The 20037-nt window shown below is 40.3% G+C and overlaps 3 protein-coding genes across 5 annotated transcripts; all 3 read right to left on the bottom strand.

Annotated features, from left to right (window-relative positions):
- Positions 1-2493: 2493 nt before the first annotated feature.
- LOC108745711 (probable isocitrate dehydrogenase [NAD] subunit alpha, mitochondrial) lies at positions 2494-5325 on the bottom strand. Its single transcript, XM_018482019.1, has 6 exons — positions 5178-5325; positions 4577-4702; positions 3992-4164; positions 3451-3685; positions 3088-3366; positions 2494-2975 (listed from the first exon to the last, which is right to left on the bottom strand). Exons 1-6 carry the CDS (start codon positions 5202-5204, stop codon positions 2736-2738), a joined length of 1080 nt encoding a protein of 359 aa, XP_018337521.1. The 5' UTR covers positions 5205-5325; the 3' UTR covers positions 2494-2735.
- A 795-nt stretch (positions 5326-6120) lies between these two features.
- On the bottom strand, positions 6121-7050 carry LOC108745741 (nuclear nucleic acid-binding protein C1D-like). Of its 3 annotated transcripts, none has more exons than XM_018482068.1 (3): positions 6865-7050; positions 6448-6774; positions 6121-6360 (listed from the first exon to the last, which is right to left on the bottom strand). In XM_018482068.1, exons 2-3 carry the CDS (start codon positions 6659-6661, stop codon positions 6140-6142), a joined length of 435 nt encoding a protein of 144 aa, XP_018337570.1. In that variant the 5' UTR covers positions 6662-6774; positions 6865-7050; the 3' UTR covers positions 6121-6139. The 3 variants fall into 3 exon arrangements, with proteins under 3 accessions (XP_018337570.1, XP_018337568.1, XP_018337569.1); XM_018482066.1 differs by having other exon boundaries at positions 6448-6777; positions 6869-7050; XM_018482067.1 differs by having other exon boundaries at positions 6869-7050.
- A 697-nt stretch (positions 7051-7747) lies between these two features.
- LOC108745804 (frizzled-4) lies at positions 7748-19446 on the bottom strand. The gene is made up of 7 exons (XM_018482175.1): positions 19124-19446; positions 18475-18856; positions 17846-18089; positions 17499-17745; positions 17076-17325; positions 11419-11612; positions 7748-9608 (listed from the first exon to the last, which is right to left on the bottom strand). The coding sequence occupies exons 2-7, from the start codon at positions 18675-18677 to the stop codon at positions 8794-8796; spliced, it is 1953 nt and encodes a 650-aa protein (XP_018337677.1). The 5' UTR covers positions 18678-18856; positions 19124-19446; the 3' UTR covers positions 7748-8793.
- Between the last annotated feature and the right edge of the window lie 591 nt (positions 19447-20037).

Below are 20037 nucleotides of genomic sequence, written 5' to 3'. Positions count from 1 at the left end.
TCTCTCTCTCTCTCTCTCTCTCTCTCTCTCTCTCTCTCTCTCTCTCGCTCTCTCTTTGGTAAATATAATAATTCAAACAAAAGAAATACCAAGGGTGCATTCGACGTGCTGTTTGTTTTATTGCGCATTTTATTCTCTTGTTTTGCGTTTTTGGAATTAGTAAAGATAGAACAAGACACAAATAGCGCTGATAACGTCTACCGAAATAATTTCAAATTGAGATTGAGAAAACATACGCGCGAGCGTATCTCATTTGTTATGTAGAAAACCGCGCTAGAAAAACCAGCATCTTCAACAGGTGATGTAGCATCAATCGTTTTGAATAAATAAGAGTGATTATTCTCTCTCTCTCTCTCTCTCTCTCTCTCTCTCTCTCTCTCTCTCTCTCTGTAAAATAATGTATCGAAGTAGAATTTTTAAACATCCGTAATCATATAAATTCTGTAAAGACATGCACGGTTATTCTTACAAAGATTCCAAAGTGTTCCGGCTGCACGTACGAGTACGTGGATCGAATCGCTGTATCGTCTTCCGCTTCTTAAAGAGTCGCGAGGGTGGTCGCGATGAGAGGTACACGCGCGTTATTGGGGCGCGACGAGAGATTAAAAACTTTTTTTTCTTTTTTTTTCTCGAGGATCGCTTCCATTGCGACCGGGGGGAGGGGGAGGGGGTGGTTGCATCGGTCGGGCCCGGATCCTGAATAATGCATGAAATTTGTTCCCCGGAATCGAATCGCGACGCGACGGCGGCACGACGGCGTGGCACGGCGGACAAGAGAGCGGGCATAAATCTAAATAATTTCAACCCTCGAATTTTTATTATTCCTATGACTACGATGGCACATGCACGCGTGCACGCACCCCCCGTCCTCTAGCTCCTCGTGTCCCGCGCTGAATATGCATACGCCCCGCGTTTGCCACACTTTGCCCGTGAGTGTCGGACCTTTGTGTGCAACTACTCCTCGACTCCTCCCCACCTTCTCTCCCGCGCTTCTTCCATCGACTCGCACAGCCTATCCGACATACAAAGTACAAACTCGTTAGCATTGCCGTTACATCTCGTAGACAAGAGCGTAATGTCACGAGGGGTTTATCAATTCCGCCGCTATTCAGTGTTTTGCCGGATTTCAAATGCATTTTAAAACGTATAATGTCACGAGTCGTGCAGTTTGAGGGTCGGTAACATGTAAAGATACCTATATACGTCGTACATTTCTAGATATCTAGATGTAACAAATATCCAGCGTCTTGTACGAAAAAAAAAAAATCTCTTACTCTGTTCGGAGAATGAGAAATTTTCGATTAAGAGTAATGATGGAGTACGAATGGATCTTTTGTCATCCCCCTCTCCCCAACATTCACCAACATCATGCATGATTATCGTAAGATTTCCCTTTTCAATACTGGCGAATACCATTGAAAAGCTTTAAAGTAGCGCGACGCCGCGCCGCGCGCGCCGTATCTTACATCTACGTCTAAAGGAAAATGTAATAACTAAATTTTTGAACGGAGAAGTTAGTCATTACTCACTCGCGGCGGATTGCGATAAATCACAGAAGGAATTAACGAGCGGCGAAGATGACACTTGGTCCCCTCCTCGTTTCGTCTCGTCTCGTCCTTTTCCTTCGTTTCCAGCCCCACCGCACCGGTGAAATATGGCCAGCAACTTTTCTCATACTTGAGAGTTTTCCTGAGCGCGGCGCATCCCACCACCGTACCGTACAATATCGTTTCGAAGAACGACGCGGAGACGAGGATGAGAGCAAGGGAGGGGGGAAGTTATCAAGTGTTGGCCGGATGAGTGCTATAAGGTATACACTGCGAGGCGAGAGGAGGAAAGGAATGATACACCTCTTCGACTAATGTTGCATCTTGCAGATACAAAGAACGATCGAGAGGACTTTTCTTTCACACATATCGTCACCTTCCTTTGCGATTTTGTTTCATTCAAAAATTATTATACATATGAATATGTGCCTCTCTACAAATTGTACTAGAGATAACTGAAAGAGAATTTTTGAAAATAATTTCTAAATTTTCCGAATTCTAATGTGATAAATTATTAAGAATGTTTTAGTCTCGCAAGGGAAATAATTTGCTATATAGAATAAAGTAGGTATCAATTTTGTAAATTTTTATTTCTTCATAATACTGCGCGATTTCGATATTTTCAACTATTCTTACTCTAACCGTAAGACATACGTCTCGCATAACAACTTTATTTAAAACTATGATACAGCATTCCTACTATTTAATTTACATGGCTAATCTTTACAGTCTCTATTAAGATCTTTTCTCTGAACAATTTATATGTTCAACGGTTTATATCATATTGGTTATTTACAGAAACGTGTACGATCGATCAAATCGATCAGAAATGATGGCGCATGCCATCATATTGCATTTAACGTTTAATATGAATGAAATAAAATTAAATACCATTCCGGCACTTATTTCAACTTGACGAATCTTAAATCGGTCGGGTCAAATTGTCTAAATTAAATCGAGATAATACATCGAGAAAGGGAGAAAATTCATACGCATACGCGTGAGCGACTGAAAGAATACTCAGCGATACTTGCATTCCGTCGATTTCAATTACAAATTTCTAATCGCGCGGAGACGAAATTGTATGCGATACAACAAATGGTAGAAAATAGCAGTCCCTTCATCGCGGATTCTATGAGTATTTTGGCAGTTCAAATTTCGACAAAACGAAACAAAGGTGTCTGCCTTTTATTTGACTTGCGCGGCAATTTTCTTACAAATTTCATTGGTATACTCGCTGCACTTTGCAGTGCCGCCTAAATCACCGGTTAGATACTTTGCTTCCTTGATAGTGTCGTAAGCAGAGTGTTCAATGATCTTGGCATGGTTGCTCAGGCCCATGTGCTTGAGCATCATCACCGCGGAGAGCAACAACGCTGTGGGGTTTGCCTTATCTTGCCCGGCAATATCGGGTGCAGTTCCATGTACCTGTGTTAATAAAATTGATCATCTTGTTAAGTAAAATTAATATATGTATATACCAGTTACTTCAATTTAAAATTTCGTCGTCTTTACACATTCATGAAATGAATGACTATACCGATTCAAACAAGGCTCCTTTCAGACCAATGTTTCCGCTTGGTGTCAGACCGAGACCTCCGACGAGTCCAGCGCACATATCAGATAAAATATCACCGTACAAGTTAGGCATGACGAGCACGTCGTACTGACTCGGATCTTGTACCATGTTTAGGCAAACTGTATCCAAGTACCTCTCCTCGAATTTGACCGATGGAAACTTTTGGGCTGCTTCTCGACAACATCTCAAGAACAAGCCATCCGACATTCTCATGATATTCGCTTTATGTACAGCAGTAACCTATAAATAAATTTTAGTCAATCTGATCTGATCAAATACTTATTACTCATGTTTCATCGTTTGATGATAATACTTGGAATGTACCTTTTTCCTATTATTGTCTGTGGCATATTGAAAAGCAAATTCTGCTACTCTACGAGAGGCCTCCTCCGTGATTAACTTGATGGACTGAACGACGCCTTCTACAATTTCATGTTCTATACCAGAGTATTCACCTTCCGTATTTTCTCTGATAGTAACGACGTCGACATTATCGTACAGTGTCTTGTATCCCTCCAAAGATCGGCATGGTCGCACATTGGCATATAAATTAAATTCTCTGCAAATATTTGTAAACAGATAAATGAGATACGACGTGTGTATTTTACTTTCCAAGAGAAGCAAGCGGTAAGATATGTATTTAGAACAATCGCTCGTGCTGCTCTTATCACGATATTACGAATATTACGATTATGTATGATCTATGCATTACTTTGGACAACTGTACTGTTTTAAAAATTCAACTGATATATACTCGCGTATCTCGCGAATTAATTTGACTTACGCACGTGTGTGTGTGTGTGTGTGTGTGTGCGCGCTTGATATGTATATATGTATATTGTACTGTAAATTCTAGGATGCTTACTTTCTGAGTGCAAGATTGAGAGATCTGTGACCTTTTCCAATTGGAGTCATTAGAGGTCCCTTAAGGCCAATTTTATTCCTATTGATAGAATCGATGGCTGCTTGTGGTATACCAAACTTACCATCTGGACCTTTTACTGACGTTACATCAACTGATTCCCATTCTATTGGCACCTGGTTTTTTTCAGACAAATTAAGAAAACAATTATTGTAAAAGATAAAAAACAAATACATATAGCAAGTACATTGAAATAAAATACATAGTATGCATTAGGATATTGAAGTAAAAATACATGTATTTACATCAATAATATATCCAAATAAGAGTATCAAATGCACGTATACTATTAAAAGAGATTATAAATTGAATAATCATGTTATGTAAGCTGCTAAACCCCTCTGATTATAATAAACTAATCAGTGATAAAAAAAAAGATGTTTTTAGTCAACAGGAAACATATCCTCCTCTAATTACTCAAGTCGGATCAGGACATGAAAACAAAGACCTAGATCTAAATACAGAACCGCTTAACACCAAGTAAGGAATCAATCTTGTTGCATTAGTCAAAACGCAAATATATCTTACCTTGGCGGCATCGAAGATTTTTTGTACGGCAATGGAAATCTCGGGTCCAATGCCATCTCCAGGAATAAGGGTGCATTTGTGTACCTTGCTGCTATAAAGCCGTGCACCAGTAATTTTTGAAGAAATCTGTTGGCACACGTCACATATATATGGCTTAAATAGGTAATGAAGGTACAACTCCGGCAAGACTGATTCTCCGCGAATAAGGAATAATCTTTATTTACGTCGACCTGATAATCCCGGAAATTATTTCAAAGACTCGCCGAAATTATACCGATAAGAATATAATATCCAGTTACCCAATGTGCAAAGGAATCATCAAAGTAGAAAACGGAGAGCCGGACGGAATTAGAACATTAAGCTATATCACAGAGGAACAGTGATAGATGCATGTGTGGAGAGAGAAAGAGAGAGAGAGTGGATATGCGTAGGAGACGTAAGAGCAAAGACGAGATGGAGGACAATATGCGATGCGATCCGCGAGGAGTTCTAACCTTTCTCAGGGGGTAAGAGAATGTATTACAGGGATGCGGAGTAGTTACGCACGGCAGCAGTTCCTTGGATAATTTCGCGAACAGTGCGACTCGTCGTCCCTACTTACTGCTGTACGAATCCATTGAGCTGCCATCACGTCGACGGTGTGATCGATGCGAACAGAGGTATATAGCTTACGTTCGCTGGCTCACTCGCGCAACTCGCTCTGTTCGCACAGAGCTCGCGTCTGCTCGCGTCTGCTCGCGTTTACTCGCATCTTGCGTCGTTTGCATCACGCGCAGTCTCTACAGTCCAAGATCTCTACGAATCCAAGATACGTATCGTGTCGTGTCCTGTGATGTGATTGGCTGTACGAGCGCGGATTAGTACTTTCTCGTATCACTTTATTGTTTTGCGTATTTCCATTTTCCCGCTATAACGGGATGCTTCATGCTCTTCGAATTTATGACCTGTGGAAACGCTAGTGGACGCTAGTGTCGTCAGATATTTTTCGCCAAGAGTAACCGAATGGTGGCACTCAAGGCCCACGGTAGTGAAGAAAAAATTGTCATTTTTCAGCAATATATAAGATGTATAATATTAAAAGTATGCGTATTTATTTATACAGCATTTATGTAATAAAAAATTACGAATTTAATAATGTATTATCGAAATATTTACGTTAATAATCGCAAATCTTTATTAAGATTTCTTACAAATATATTAACATTTCAACTTATCTAAAACCACAGTGTATTCCAGTGTATAATCTGCAGTTTCTGATAGGTCGAAATCTTAATATTTATTCCTATTTCTAAGATTTCTTCGTGCACTAAAATGATACCTCTGAATGGCATGGTATTCGGGTGAAAATCTAAATGCAATCCTGTCCTGATAGTGATTGAAAATCAAAGAATAACAGGATGCTAGAATGGCAATGTAGATAAAAAAGATCGAATCTTATATCTTTAATGAAAATATTGATTAAAGCAATAAACATTAAGTTATTTAAATAAAAACGTAGAAAACGCATGTAAAAAATAAATTTTACATAAATTCATGTATAAATAATAGAACTTGTAATATTTATTATGTGGGTGACTGATCTTCAGATTTGTCAATCTTCTTCTCGATGCTCTTGTGTTTCTTTTGTTTCGGTTCCCATAAACCACTCCTCATAAATCTTTTAGCAGCATTTATATCGACACGTGGCATAAGTGTATTTTTATCATTGATTTGTTTCGCTCGTATCATCGCTTTTTTCAATCTCTCATTTTCTGATCTAATTCGATGCTTCGAAGGATCTATTCCTACAATCAATAATAATTTAATAATCAATACGTACGATCTAAATTGGTAATCTAACTTGTATCTTGAGAATTAAAATTTTTACATACCTTCGGCTTTCAAGTACATCCAAAACAGACTATTAAGACTATAAGATAACAACAAGTTATATTTAATTTTATCTGTATTGGAAAGTTTATCGAATAGCGAGGGATCGCTAACCAATTCTGTCATATCCTGGATTTTGAAGGCTGCTTCACTGAACTGCTTCAATCTAGCAATTATGTTCGCGTCGTGCGAAAGTTCTTCAAAATCAGCATCCATTTCTTTCGTTAATCAATTTATTTTTCAAGTGACGAGTAATGTTTTGTCCTTCCACTTCACTACTAGTTACATAACCTCAATTTTTATCCAATCTCACCGTCCTCGTTTTACCTCTGCTAAAATAAATACAATAATTTTTTTCCATCATCTCCTTTAAGATTTTTTAATATAGATATCCATTCTTTTCGATATACACAATATACATACATAATTTTCTTCAATATTACTCTCATCTGACTTTCACTCGCCACTCTCCTTTAACTGCCTTTAAGGGAATCCTAAAGCGAAGCTAGAACTCCGACGAAGTCACCAGAGGTCACGCCGCGCGCCACGCATCGACATGTTTTTATATGTTACTACATCAATATCTCACGCAACCTATGATACACGCAGTCGCACATTCGTGTCAATTTTCATATAACTTCATCGCGATAAAGCGTCTAAGTCTAATTCTAGGAACTCGATGTTATTTGTTCGTGTAAACTACGTGTCTAGGAACTACTATTTCATATGTACAGGTTGCAAAGCATTCATTTCAAGCAAATGTTATCATGACTTGATAGCTGAGATGCCATGTTTCACTTTAAGAAATAGTAAAAAATATATCAATTTTGAAATTTTTGATCGTTCTAGGCATAGTCGCCACTTCACAGACACGTATTAATGCATATATGTACTTTAATCCTGGAAAAGGATTTTCGAATCGATGAAAGAGAAACAAAATATTTCTTATACAAAAATTACATGATTTAATCGGTAAAACAGGAGGCTTCGCCTTAACTTTTTCTCTTGCACTTCAACTGAATATAACTTAAAATAACTAGTTAGACAGAGAATCCGTCTTTGTTTTTTTTATATAATTATTTTAATATAAGTACACATATACAATTTTATTACATATCTATATTATAAATTGTATTAACAATCATTTTAAATAATCTATCATCACACTTTAAATCAAATGTTTATTTCTCATATATTCTTTTTTATATAAAATCAAAATTCATTTACGAGCTTTCGAGAAAAAAAAGAGTACAAATTAATAATAGAGGAAAATGGACATTTTACAAATTTATTTCTCTCCTCTAACAACAGTTAAAGGTGTATGCAAAAATCGCACCATTAGAAATTATACATCACAGAATCAAGGTACGATGTACGATCGTTCTATAATTGTATGCGCGGCTTCTATATATGTTTAAGGTATGTATGTACATGTACATGTTGAAGCGGTCTCTCTCTCACACACACGCGCGCGCGCACACACACACACACACACACAGAGGATTGATCAGGATCACGACGTTGCAAGAGTTCAGGCCCGCAGAGTGCAGACTGTTGCAGATGGAAATCGAAATGGACGCACTCTTCCCATCTGGCCTATTCTACGATTCTTTGAGGTTTAAATTTAGCATTCGTTCTCTCGTCCCCCATGAATATTCGAGCGGATAAATTCAATAGCGTATATATATGTATGTATGTACAGAAAAAAGGTCGTGATTGCGCTGTGAGCTATACGTGCAGCAATAATTGATACGTAAAGTAAATCCAATAAATCTATTATATCTCGTAAAGCAAGACTCATTAATGCGCTTGTTATCAAGCAACATAATTAAAAATTTATATAATGTTATCCTGTGACAAGGATAACTTCTATGAGACTTTGGCACGCTATCCTATTTATAAGTTGAAAAAATGCTTATAAATTTATGTACTGTTCTATCACAATTATGAGAAGAAAAAAAAAGAGATTTGTTAATTAACAAGGGTTGTATCGATATATGTCATTAAGATGCTAAATAACTTGAAATAGATCATTTTATGTGTGTAGAAAAATGTGATGAGAAAATTTAACAGACAAATACAAAAGTATATTATATACTTTGTTTAATTCGTTTCTAATAGGCAGTATTCCCGATTCCGGCAGTCCGAGCTTACCCACATTGTAAGATCGTTTCGACTACCAATATCTACAAATGTTATTGTATGTCGTCGCTGACTCTGGATGGAGTTTTAAGACTAACAATAAGTACCTAATACGACACTTGAACTGGATCGAATTGGATGCGACGCGACGCGACGCGACGTAAGGCACAAAAGAAACAGCTAACGTGTTAGCGTTCATTCAAAGTTCAAACTTGCGTTTCGCTACCGGAATGATAATGTTTCCGGTGTTTCCGATGCTTCTTATTCTTATGGTTCCTATGTGGCAATTGCGAATTGGTTAATGTTGCATGCTGATGCAATAGAGGATGCTGCGACGGCGTTAGATGAGCAAGATGGTGAATCTGATGAGGTATAGGATTGGCAGCGTTGTAACAGGTGTGTACAAGGGGGACAGGATGGCATTTATGCGGAGGTTGTTTGCAGTGTGGCAGCTTACGGCAAGCGTTCGTTACTTCCGGCCACCAGATCCACGCGGCGGCCATCACGCCGGCACCGAGGGTCACTACTAATCGTAGAATGAAAACTTGCAACAGAGGACGAGCAGGTACGCGAGGTGCCGTTGATGGTTCCGGTGCTCGGAGCCACGTTTCTCTTCCCCACCATTCATAGAAAGTCGTGCTGGCGAGGCAAATGATCAGGATGGCGTAGAGGCAACCGAATATGCCGACGCGAATCAGTAACTGCTTTTGTCGCCGGTGAATTTCTCCTGGGGATGATTTGCCGGAAATTTCACTTCGCTGCGAACGCAATGGATTCGCGTGGGACGCCGTTAGCGCCGTTAAAACTGCCGCTGCCGCTGCCGCCGCCGCCGTCGACGATGACGACGACGACGCCGTCGACATCGATGTCGACGTCGGTGTCACCGTCGGGCGCCGCGGTAACATCAATGTTGCCAAGCCAATTAAAAGGAACGTTGCGCCGAATGACAGATAGACGATTTGCGGCGCCAGCACTAATACCAGAAGGGAATGCGCGTTCTGCTGACCGACGAAACAACTCGCTGCAACAGATAAATCAAAATTAATATCTTTGCGACACTCGCTGCGAATAAGTGTCTTTACGTATATTATATACAATATAATATTACGTACTGATATATGGAGTATGTACGATATCGCTGAATGAAGAAAAGAATCAGATATTATAATCATATACATATACATATAGCTTTGATTTAAAATTGCAATTGCGGAATGTTTCGTTATTTAATTTAATTGTTGTACGATATAATACAAACGTTTGCGTTTAAAAGGGTAAAGAGGGTACTTGAAGTAGATACTTCAAAATAAGATGATTTTAAATATAAGAATTAAGAATCGAGAATTAAGAATTATGAATACCGGCCTAATAATAGGAAGGACACTGACATTTTCTTTCATGGTGCACATATGGTAAAGGCTTCAAGTACACTTTTGGATAACTTTTGGTTCTAAATCGATGGACAGTGATAAGTTGCGAGGCAAGTTTTATTTAGATTGTGAATGTTGCCTGCAGCTAGAAGAGAAACAAACAAAGTAACTTACGACTACCCGAGCTTTCTTTGGATGTACGCGCGGATAACTTGTCGAAATACAGCCAGCAAATTGACTTAACTGGATATTAAGAAAGTACGCAGATTCCGAGACAAATGTTCCTTCCGTGAATTGCGGGCATTCGTATATATTATAGATGTTGTGCATCTTCAGATGTTGCTCGAAACAAGTACAGTCATTTAAATCTTTAAATAATTTTTTCAAGCGCATTCTCCGATTTAATAATTCGTATAGAGAACGCGAGAGCGTGAAGAATTTTTGGTCCTATACGTCTCACGTGCTGGGAAAATTTTTTTTATTTTGCGAGGGAGAATGCGGCTGCAGATCCCGACATATATACTGATGGTGAAGCGCATCGCTGACATTCCTTCCGCGATCCACGCATTAGCTGGATCGACCTAATTTCATTTTTTTTTTCTTTCTTTCTACTACCCGTGATCGGAGACGCGAAACAGAGCACAAAGGGAAACATTGAGCGCGAATCGACTATGAAAAACGAAATAGATTCAAAGATAATATATTGTATTTCCTGATATTTTTCAGTATAAAGTCAATTATTCCCGTACGTGTTATACTTATTTGTATTATCCGTATTTACACATTCAAGGGCAAATATAATGATTAATGGTATGAGAATAATCGAAGGTTGTATCGCTACGCTCCGAACCGGTCGTTTAATTCGAAGATGCTAATCTTGGCTGGTCGCTCTCAAGCATAACTTATCGAGAACGTAAATACAAGAGAGCGCGGCGCGGCGGTGCGTATTAGCATAAAATAGCCTTCTCAACTGGACCACGCGAATTAAGATCGATGGAGAGACTAGATGGCAAGGATAGATAAAGATAAGAATCAAGAGATGAGTAGGGATAGGGTTAAAAAGAAAACAACGATTGAAGACTATAAGGATCCCGAGAATCCCGAGTGAATCCGAGGATCCAACTTCCAACTACGCCAATGGCGCAACCTCATAAAACAAACGGTATAACGAGGCGTGGCCGTAAAACCACTCCGGGCATTCTTCTTAGAGGCTGACCAACGCGAGTTTTAATATCGTGCGCCATTGCGACCCCAGCCAAAGTACTCCAAGCAGTAGGTTTCAGTTCAAAGTACGTTTGGAAAGTTAACGGTGTCTTAAATGAACGCGAATAAAGTTGGAGAGGAAAATGTATTGGTTGCGTTGCGTTGGATCGATTTGATAAAATTCCTCCTGGAGATGTCCAATTTAAGTAGATGTCTAACAGGACTGGGAGTAGAGTAGTGGGACCAAGTGGGACTTACCAGTCAACTCATCGGCGTCGACATCCCTCGTGACCAGTACGGCGATAGTATGCGCAGCGGGGAGGCTCCAGGCCGCGACGGTGGCTACGGTTGAGAATCCCTGCTGCAGTCCGAAACTATCCTCCTTGTAGTTGCCAGCCGTTCTCGTCCATTTTCTGGCCATTATGCACCACCACGCGCATATCACGACCCACCTGTGGTCCAAATCGTATCGAATACAACATCAAATGGGAATTCTATACACGTTACTCGCAACAATAATTCCATTTATACATAATAGATTAGATTTTCACAATTAAAATAATCAAAATTAAGTACGTAAAATTTGCAAGTAAGTACGCAAAAATTGCAGAGTCTGTCGATGGACATGGAATTCATCAGTCAATCATCATGTTCTAAAAGCTTCTTCGAATCGATTGTATAACTCTGCGAGTTTGCTAAATGAAAGAGGAAGGAAGGAAGGAAGGAAGGAAGGAAGGAAGGAAGGAAGGAAGGAAGGAAGGAGAGAACGACTATAGGCTACTACAGGGACTATAGACGGATAAAAGGTGGAAGGTAGGACTAGGAGCACACACAATGCTAGAGTGAGACGCGCGAGACGGCCGAGCCAAGTAAGTGTTTGCGCCTCGTTTGACCTGTTCGCGCTGCTTTTCGATCTTGTCGAAGACAGAGAGAGAGAGAGAGAGAGAGAGAGAGAGAGAGAGAGAGAGAGAGAGAGAGAGACTCGCGTGATTAATTAGTCGGCTTTTCACTGCAACAGGCAACCTCTTGGCTCTCTCATGCTCTCTCGGCGAGCATAACTGGTTGCCGGGGAGAATGGATTACAGGCAGTGTGATCTGTGTGATCTGTGTGATGGTATGATCCTGCGATGTGACTGTGCAGTTGCACGTGCGTGCAGTGCACGACCATGCACGACCATGCATAACGCTGCTGGACACTGCGCTGCGCTGCGCTGCGAGGAGTGCGAGGCTGGGAGGACGAAGAAAGGCACGTTCTCTTTCTCTCTCTCTCTCTCTCTCTCATGCGCGAGACCAGCACGCATGCCGCTGGACCATTGTTCGTTCCAGGCAGTTCCAGGCTCCGAAACGGTTCTCAGCGAAGCGATTCTTCGCGCGGATATTTACGACGTGCGAGCGCGTCAACGTAATCTTGACATTTGAAATCGAAATAAGACAATTAACGACAGATGATATATCTAGAGAATTTGAAATGTATAACAATAAAAAAAATCTCATATTTATATTTAAATAGAATAATTTCTTTTTACAAATACACTGAATCTCGAAGCGGTTAACTACGGCATTCGACGTCGAATTTTGAAAGCCTAGGCTCGATCGTCTCGTCTCAACCTTCTCGAGTGTTTGCCGCCACTATACATATCTGGTATCTGGTAGTATTTACTCGGCGGACACGGTAGCCGTGTCTCTTGGCGCACATCTACATTGGTAGGTCCACAAATCTAACAGGTAATACCAACAGGTATAGTTCTCGACTCCTCTTGCACCAACACATTGGAGAATGTTAACAACAATAACGATTCATCTATTTTAATAAATATATTTTTAGACAGTGCCGTATCGCCGTATCGCCGAAAGATGCCAAGTGAAAAAGTTGAAGAGTCGAGAAGGTTGAATTTGACATCTCCATTGAAGTCGCGTCGCGCGAGACGTATGTATGTACAGCCCAAATCGAATCTCTGACAATTGTGGAGCGAGGATATTCGACAGATTCGCTAATTCCCTTCCACGAATTTATTACGTTTGGACAAGCAAAAACTCACTCGACGAATTCCGGTCGCGCGTCGCGCGGTGATGAATGGAGCGACGCGATTGCACCGTGAGGAACGTCGATAAAAACTTAAAAACTTAAAAAGGGAAAGGAAAAAAATATCTAAAGGGACAGATTAACGGTTAGAGAGAGAATTAAGTAATATAAAAAAAGGCTAGAAGTGTATAAATATATATAAAAATAAGGGAGAGAAGAAAAGGATGATTTTTCTGGACGTTGCCGGCCTAGCGATAACGATCGACGTGCAGGCATAAGAACGATTAATAACGAGCTCGATGTCGTCTAAGTATGCGTAATAAGTTGCCGATTAGTGTGGCACGAGATTCTCTCTCTCTCTCTCTCTCCCCTCTCTTTCTTTCTCTCGGTAATCTCGCTACCACGACGTAGACTGCTACACGGCTGGGTGGTCGACCACTCGCAGTTTCCGTGCAACTCGGACTCCGTCGCGGAAGGAGGGCAGAGAGGAGAGACTACCTAACGACTCGCTAACTAACAAAACAAACAAGAGGTAGCTAGTGCCCCTCTCATCTCATCTCGCTGATTATATACCCCGCGGGATCTCTATACACGACGAAGCCTCTCTCTCTCTCTCTCTCTCTCTCTCTCTCTCTCTCTCTCTCGCGCGCGCGCGCGCGTTCTTCCCGTTCCCTCGATCGCTTCGTCTCCGTCTTTTTTTTATCCTGTCCTGTTTAACTCGGTCTTCTCTCACGATCATGAAATCGGAAAAGTTGATGTTATTTAATGGACTAATTCACTCGCATGGAAGAATTCGTTTACGTGCGTGATTCACATTCGCAAAATCGATGGGATTCAACTAATTGTACGTTGTATTTAAGAATAATTGCAAGACAAATGCAAATGTAAGTGCGGAAACGAACAACTACACTGCTCGGAAAGAAAAAGATGGAAGAGTCTGTGTCGAAACGCAGTTATAATATACACATACATAGTTTTCGCGTTTAATTTTATTAGTTTTATGTGCTGTGTAGTAAAAGTGTATAAAAAGTGTATTTAAAAAACGTAAAAGGATAAATGGAATCCTACTTTTGATTTGACATTGAATTATACGTATGTATATTATAGATCGTCTAAAATATAATATATACTTTACGATACGTCAATGTATTTTCTAAAAAAGTATTTATAAAAAGACGCAGTAACGTTCCGAATTCCGTCTTCCTCGAAGTAGACGAATGCGAGAGGAGATAACTCAGGAGACTTGTTATCGGGGCCCGATGGCTTCTCATCGCTGCACTGGCCGCGTTCTTCGCTCATCACTCTCATCAGTCTCACCACTGGCGCGTAGAGCTCATCAGTAGAGCTCTTATCTTGGATAAATTATCGAGAAATTCTCGGATCCAGGTCCTTAAGCTTAAGGCCCGGAGAATGCCGGGGATTGGGTCGATTGGGTAGTGGGCACCGAGAGAGAGATGATGGATCAGCTCTTTCCTCGAGCCCTTCTTTCCGACTTGTCCTTTTTCCCTCGTTCTTGAGACGGCCGTCAAACTCTTGGAGCAGGGACTCTGGGAGGCAGAGGAGAGGGAAGGAGAGAAAAGAGAGAAACGGAAACACGAAACTGTCGGATTACCTACCTACCTACCTACCTACCACCATGGGGCCGTACGATCCTTTCTGTCAATGGCGTAGCAACGCCGATTATCGATTCTTTCAGGACAGAATAGATTTCGATAGAGAGAGAGAGAACTGAATCGAATCGTCACTTGAATTTGACAATTTTTTATTTTAAGAAATTGTGTGTGTGTGTGCGTGCGTGTGTGTGTGGTATGTATTACGAATTTTTAATTTTAACAAAATATTCCATTAGCAATTTAATCTCACACAACTATGTCGTGAAAATAGATATAAATAGAAAATTTAAGGATTGTCAAGTATTATAATTTTGTGTTATTGCAAAAGCGTAAAATTCTTAGCTCTAATAAAAGCTCTAATGGAACTCAAAAATTGGAGAATTTTCGTAAATGGGTCATAATTTCTCTTTTAAAGAAAGCTCGTTAAAAATCTCGTTGCTTTTCAAGCATAAAGTAAACTTGACACATGTTGCGGGAATAATGTGAAAAGGGAGGTGGTGGAAGACAAGAGGAGAGAGGAGAGAGGAGAGATGAGAGAGGAGAGAGGCGAGACAGGACAATGCATGGCTAGGAGGACCCTATGGGTCCATGGTGCACGGCTTCATGGCTTCGTGGCTTCGTGGCTTCGTGGTTTCGTGTCCGGAGGGCGCGATGTTTATCGGCTCTTTCGATGTAAATTATGGCCATACGCTATAGAGTTCGCTACAGCACGCTGCATGGCGCGCAAAAGTATTCGGGCTCCGAGTAGTCCGAGCGAGTAGTCCGAGTTCAGGGTCGGATCTTCGCGATTGAGGGGTTTAACGGCGTACTGATTTCTTATTTAAAACTTGTACTTTTCAGTGTAAACTTGTAAGCCTCGTAAAGCCTCGAGTCCGAAACTGTACGAATTGTACGTTTCGAAATTATAGTAAACTGACAATGAGTATAACACGTGAAATCGATGAAGATTGAAAAACACGTGGAAAAAAAATTTTCAATATTTATAGTTGAATGTTTAAATAAATTTAAAAATTCGCGAGATATTATAAGATGATCGATTTTGCGAAACTCGTTTGCACAATTACAACCACAAATGGTATTCATATACTATATGAATCATCTTGTTTTTGTTCGAAGCGTCGTTTCGTCCATCTCCCACTTTGCCGTCTCTCTCTCTCTCTCTCTCTCTCTCTCTCTCTCGTTCTGCTCTTCTCGTACTTTCTTTTTCCTTCTCAAGCAACTCGCTTTCTCTAAGATGGAATGCCATTGACTCCATGCATATCTGGCAACAAGGTTCCTCTCCGACCCATCTCACATACCGGGTGATCCTCGTTTATCCGAGTAAACTAAAAGATTTATGAACGCAAAGTACTTATTAAGATTCTGAAAAATATACGTAGATGAAAATCTCAAGACTACAGGCGGCATTAGTCTCAGCGGAAGTAGTTTAAATATTGTGAAAAATCTAAAAAAATTCTGAAATCAAATATGCACAAATTTGATAAACATAATAAAGAATCGAAGAATAATCTTTTACAAAGATCTTCTCTCTTTTCGTAACACGAATATTGAAATTTCAAATCGTAAAATTACAAATTTTGTAATTTGAAATTAAAAAAATACATTTGTCGCATTAAAAAGTACATTTTCTACAAAAGCATACATTGATATGATGAAACTCTCTCGAATCTTTTTTATACAACACATTACACATGTGACGTATGCATAAACATTGGGATTTTTATCGGAAACAAATACACGGGCGAACGGATAATTTTTTGCTCAAGTATGCCACCCGTTAGACGCGTTAAGATGAGCCTCTCAGTATAAACGGGATGAGATGGGATGGGACGAGATGGGAGTCAGAGGCTCGTTAGCGGCACGAGGGGAGTCAACACTGTTGCCAGATTGTTATCCCTACCTCGGCGAACGATGCAGTCTCGCCGCAGCAAGGCTGGCCGAGTGCAACAAGCCGTTCTGCAACACCCGACAACTTTGAAACATGTTATACGAGAGTACCATTTGATTCTCGCACCTGTGCGTAATTATAAAATCTAGCAATATAGCGATAGAGAAAATTTGTTGAAATACCTCTTTCAATAAGTAAAACGAAATTGCACCAGCTAAATTACATATACCAACATCATCTGTATTGTTTGTAAATTAATATCCAAGTATACGATAAATAAAAAGATTTCAAGGAGCGATAATCGGAGCTGTTATCTCCAACCCAATCGATTTAGTTTACATTCATCAATCATATTGAAATGATGCATAAAATAAGAAATGTGTAAACTTACCAAACGATCGCTGCGTTTCCAAAATAATAGAGTAGCAGAAAAACAACGGCGCAATACGGATTAGCTAGGCCGTCTTGCGTTAGATACTGTTGCTGCTGTTGCTGCTGTTGCTGGGCCAAGACAGCTTGTTCCTGTGGATGTAACTGAATCGCAGGAGTGCAGGCGACGTTTAGCCGGCCGGCAGCCAATCGAATCACGTAGCCAATTGCGACTGCCGCATGACAAATGGTCAAAAAGACTATCGCACGCTCTGCAAGCAATTATTATCCATGTTTTGAAGAACTTAAATATAATGGCGTGAAAAAACGCTAAAACGGCATTCGCAGAATCAGAATCAGAATCAGAATCAATCAAACGACTGTAACGACTGCAACGATTGCAACAATAAGAAATGGCTTCGCTTTGCGAGAAAGATTTTCTTACCTGCGGGACTGGTCAGTATAGGTCGTTTGCGTGGCTTCAATAACGTCAGGATAGCGATCGCGACGGAGACTAAAGATACCGTTACGAATACGGCCATCCAGGCCTCCGCGAGCCTCTTGTCCTTCTGGGACCAAAGGATATCGGCATCGCAAGCGGCGGCGCATCTTCCAGAGCGATTCAGAAAGATGTATAATCCAGACTTGGCGTACCAGGAACAGCCCCATGGTCCGTTGCTGGTGCTTACCGCCTATATGATAATACATGTACGTGTAACGTTTAATCGAATAACCATTTTTAATATATACATGTATACATATATGTTATAACATATATATTCGCTAAAAAACCTGAATGGGATTAGCTGGCCCTGGCTCGCCCGGTCCTTCCATGCACATGTGCTGGTGATTGTTTTCCGGTGGAAACTTGGAACAGTTCAATGCGGCGGGCCAGGGAAAACCGAATCCCTGAAGAACCGGGTAACAGCGTGCCCGCACTTGTTCGCACAGACCTCGACAAGGACCTATAGGTGCAGGGACCTTCTCGGTACACATCGGAGCATACACCGAACACAAGAACAGATGCAATTGCGCGCTGCAACAAGTTATTAACAATCAGCAAAAGTCAGATTTTTTCACATTCTGCCTCCGTCTTTTTAAATTACTTATTATTCAAAGTTTCAACATATATTGCGTTTAATAGATACATATTGTTAATTATTAGAAATTTATCTAATGTGAAATCAGCCGATATATCTAAATACAAATGTAAATAATGTCCAAGGCCGACAATGTGTGCATGCGTAAAAAAATTATTTCGTTAAATTATTATTATTATTATTATTATTATTATTATCATTCGTTATAGAGATATTCGAAGATTGTTATAAGATTGCAGTTATAAAAAAAAAAACGCTTCTACCACTAATAGTAAACGTGTACTATTCGCAATAAACGATATGCGTAGAAAGAGCATTTACCTGCATCCGTATTGAATGAGCGGACTGAACGTTTGTAAGGTAAAATCGGCATCGCCTTGAATCTCGTGACCAACTAGATTCGGCATGACAGTGACATTGTAGCCAAGGCCACGACACATCTCGATTCTGATCGGCTCGCAGGCGCCGTGCGCGCACCATATTGCACGTATCAACGTCAACAACGGCAACAAAATCCAACGCATTTTCCGCGAAAAACCTTTTCCAATAAATATTCCTTACGTCGTAAACGTTATTTCACCTTTTCTATCGTACATGGCACACGCCGTGCTGGAAGCGCTGCAACTTTTGGAATATGTCTGTCGATCGTTCATCACGCGGCTTCGAATTTCAATCGGAAACTCGAAAAAGAAGCATAATGGACCTGTAACATGGAAATAGAAGAGAGATGAAATAAATACATGTATTTATATATAAATAACAAGTTTCACAATTAACTTGATTTTAATTGAAACTTGTAAAAGCGTAAAAATTTAATACGGAAATATGTTGAGACAAATTACTACTATATTAAGAATGTACATAGAAAAACATCGAGAATTAATTAAACTCAAAATTGTACTAGGAGAGATGTGCTTTTTCACAAAGATCAACAAAGATTTAATTTTATTATTTATTCAACTGGACTCACTTTCTTGTCGTAATTACAATCCTGTCGTAGCTTGATTTGAAGAGCCGTCAAATTCAATCTTGACGAATAGTTCAATTAACTTGTTTGCGCGTTAAACGAGATCATCAATTTCAACTGGTGCTTCTCATCTCCAATGTAGATTCGGTCTTGCTTTTAATTTAATAAAGTTTCAACAACTGAGATCTCAACACTTGATAATAACTTGACATCGCACTCTGTCCTTTGCGACGCAGATTGAACTTGATGAAATGTAAGTAGACATTTCACACACATACACACGCATACATGCACACTTTAATTTAATAATTTAGAAATAAATTTGAAAAATAATTAACTTTACATGTATGTATAACGTGAAACACAGACATCTTATATTGTTTCTTCTCTCAGAAAAGGAATAGTTTGTAAACCATTCACAAGGAACATGCGTACGCATGCATGCACGCACGGCACGCATGGCACGTACGCACGTACACACGCACGCATGCATGCACGCACGCACGCACGCAGCAACGGTTAATTAACAATTCACGCTGATCCAGTATGTGACGCGCGACACGCGCGCGTTTAAACAACCGTGCAAGTGCGATTTCAAATGCAGAAATGTAGAAATAGAATCGATCACAATAAAGGTGCACCGCATTGGCGATCGGGCAATCACGGAAGACGATAACGCGTGCTACAATGATCCTTCAGACGGATCATTGTGAATTTAATTAATCGGCGAATCAATCGCCGAAAAATAGCCAGGCTGAACGCGCGATCCTTCCCCGTCGAAGCTTGCCGTGCGACTAAACGCTCTTCGCTCTTCGCTCGTCGCTCGACCGACCGGCTCGACCGCCGACGCGACGCGACGCGACGCCCACGGATTGCGCCCTAGTGTGACGTGACGTCTGTTTATCCCTCCCCTCCAT

Source organism: Trachymyrmex septentrionalis, unplaced genomic scaffold, assembly GCF_001594115.1.
Source record: "Trachymyrmex septentrionalis isolate Tsep2-gDNA-1 unplaced genomic scaffold, Tsep1.0 scaffold148, whole genome shotgun sequence".
Taxonomy (NCBI): domain Eukaryota; kingdom Metazoa; phylum Arthropoda; class Insecta; order Hymenoptera; family Formicidae; genus Trachymyrmex; species Trachymyrmex septentrionalis.
This window is presented reverse-complemented; position numbering and strand designations above follow the sequence as displayed.

Excerpts from the sequence above, each read along its gene's own strand:
- LOC108745711 (XM_018482019.1), bottom strand. The coding sequence starts at position 5,204 with ATGGCAGCTCAATGGATTCGTACAGCA. Across the intron at positions 4,703-5,177 it reads CTCAATGGATTCGTACAGCA|ATTTCTTCAAAAATTACTGG; the intron begins GTAAGTAGGGAC and ends GTGTGCCAACAG. Across the intron at positions 3,367-3,450 it reads CAGACAATAATAGGAAAAAG|GTTACTGCTGTACATAAAGC; the intron begins GTACATTCCAAG and ends ATTTATTTATAG.
- LOC108745741 (XM_018482068.1), bottom strand. The coding sequence starts at position 6,661 with ATGGATGCTGATTTTGAAGAACTTTCGCACGACGCGAACATAATTGCT. Across the intron at positions 6,361-6,447 it reads GATGTACTTGAAAGCCGAAG|GAATAGATCCTTCGAAGCAT; the intron begins GTATGTAAAAAT and ends TATTGATTGTAG.
- LOC108745804 (XM_018482175.1), bottom strand. The coding sequence starts at position 18,677 with ATGCGTTGGATTTTGTTGCCGTTGTTGACGTTGATACGTGCAATATGG. Across the intron at positions 17,746-17,845 it reads GGCCAGCTAATCCCATTCAG|GCGGTAAGCACCAGCAACGG; the intron begins GTTTTTTAGCGA and ends ATTATCATATAG. Across the intron at positions 11,613-17,075 it reads GGAAACGCAGCGATCGTTTG|GTGGGTCGTGATATGCGCGT; the intron begins GTAAGTTTACAC and ends TTTGGACCACAG.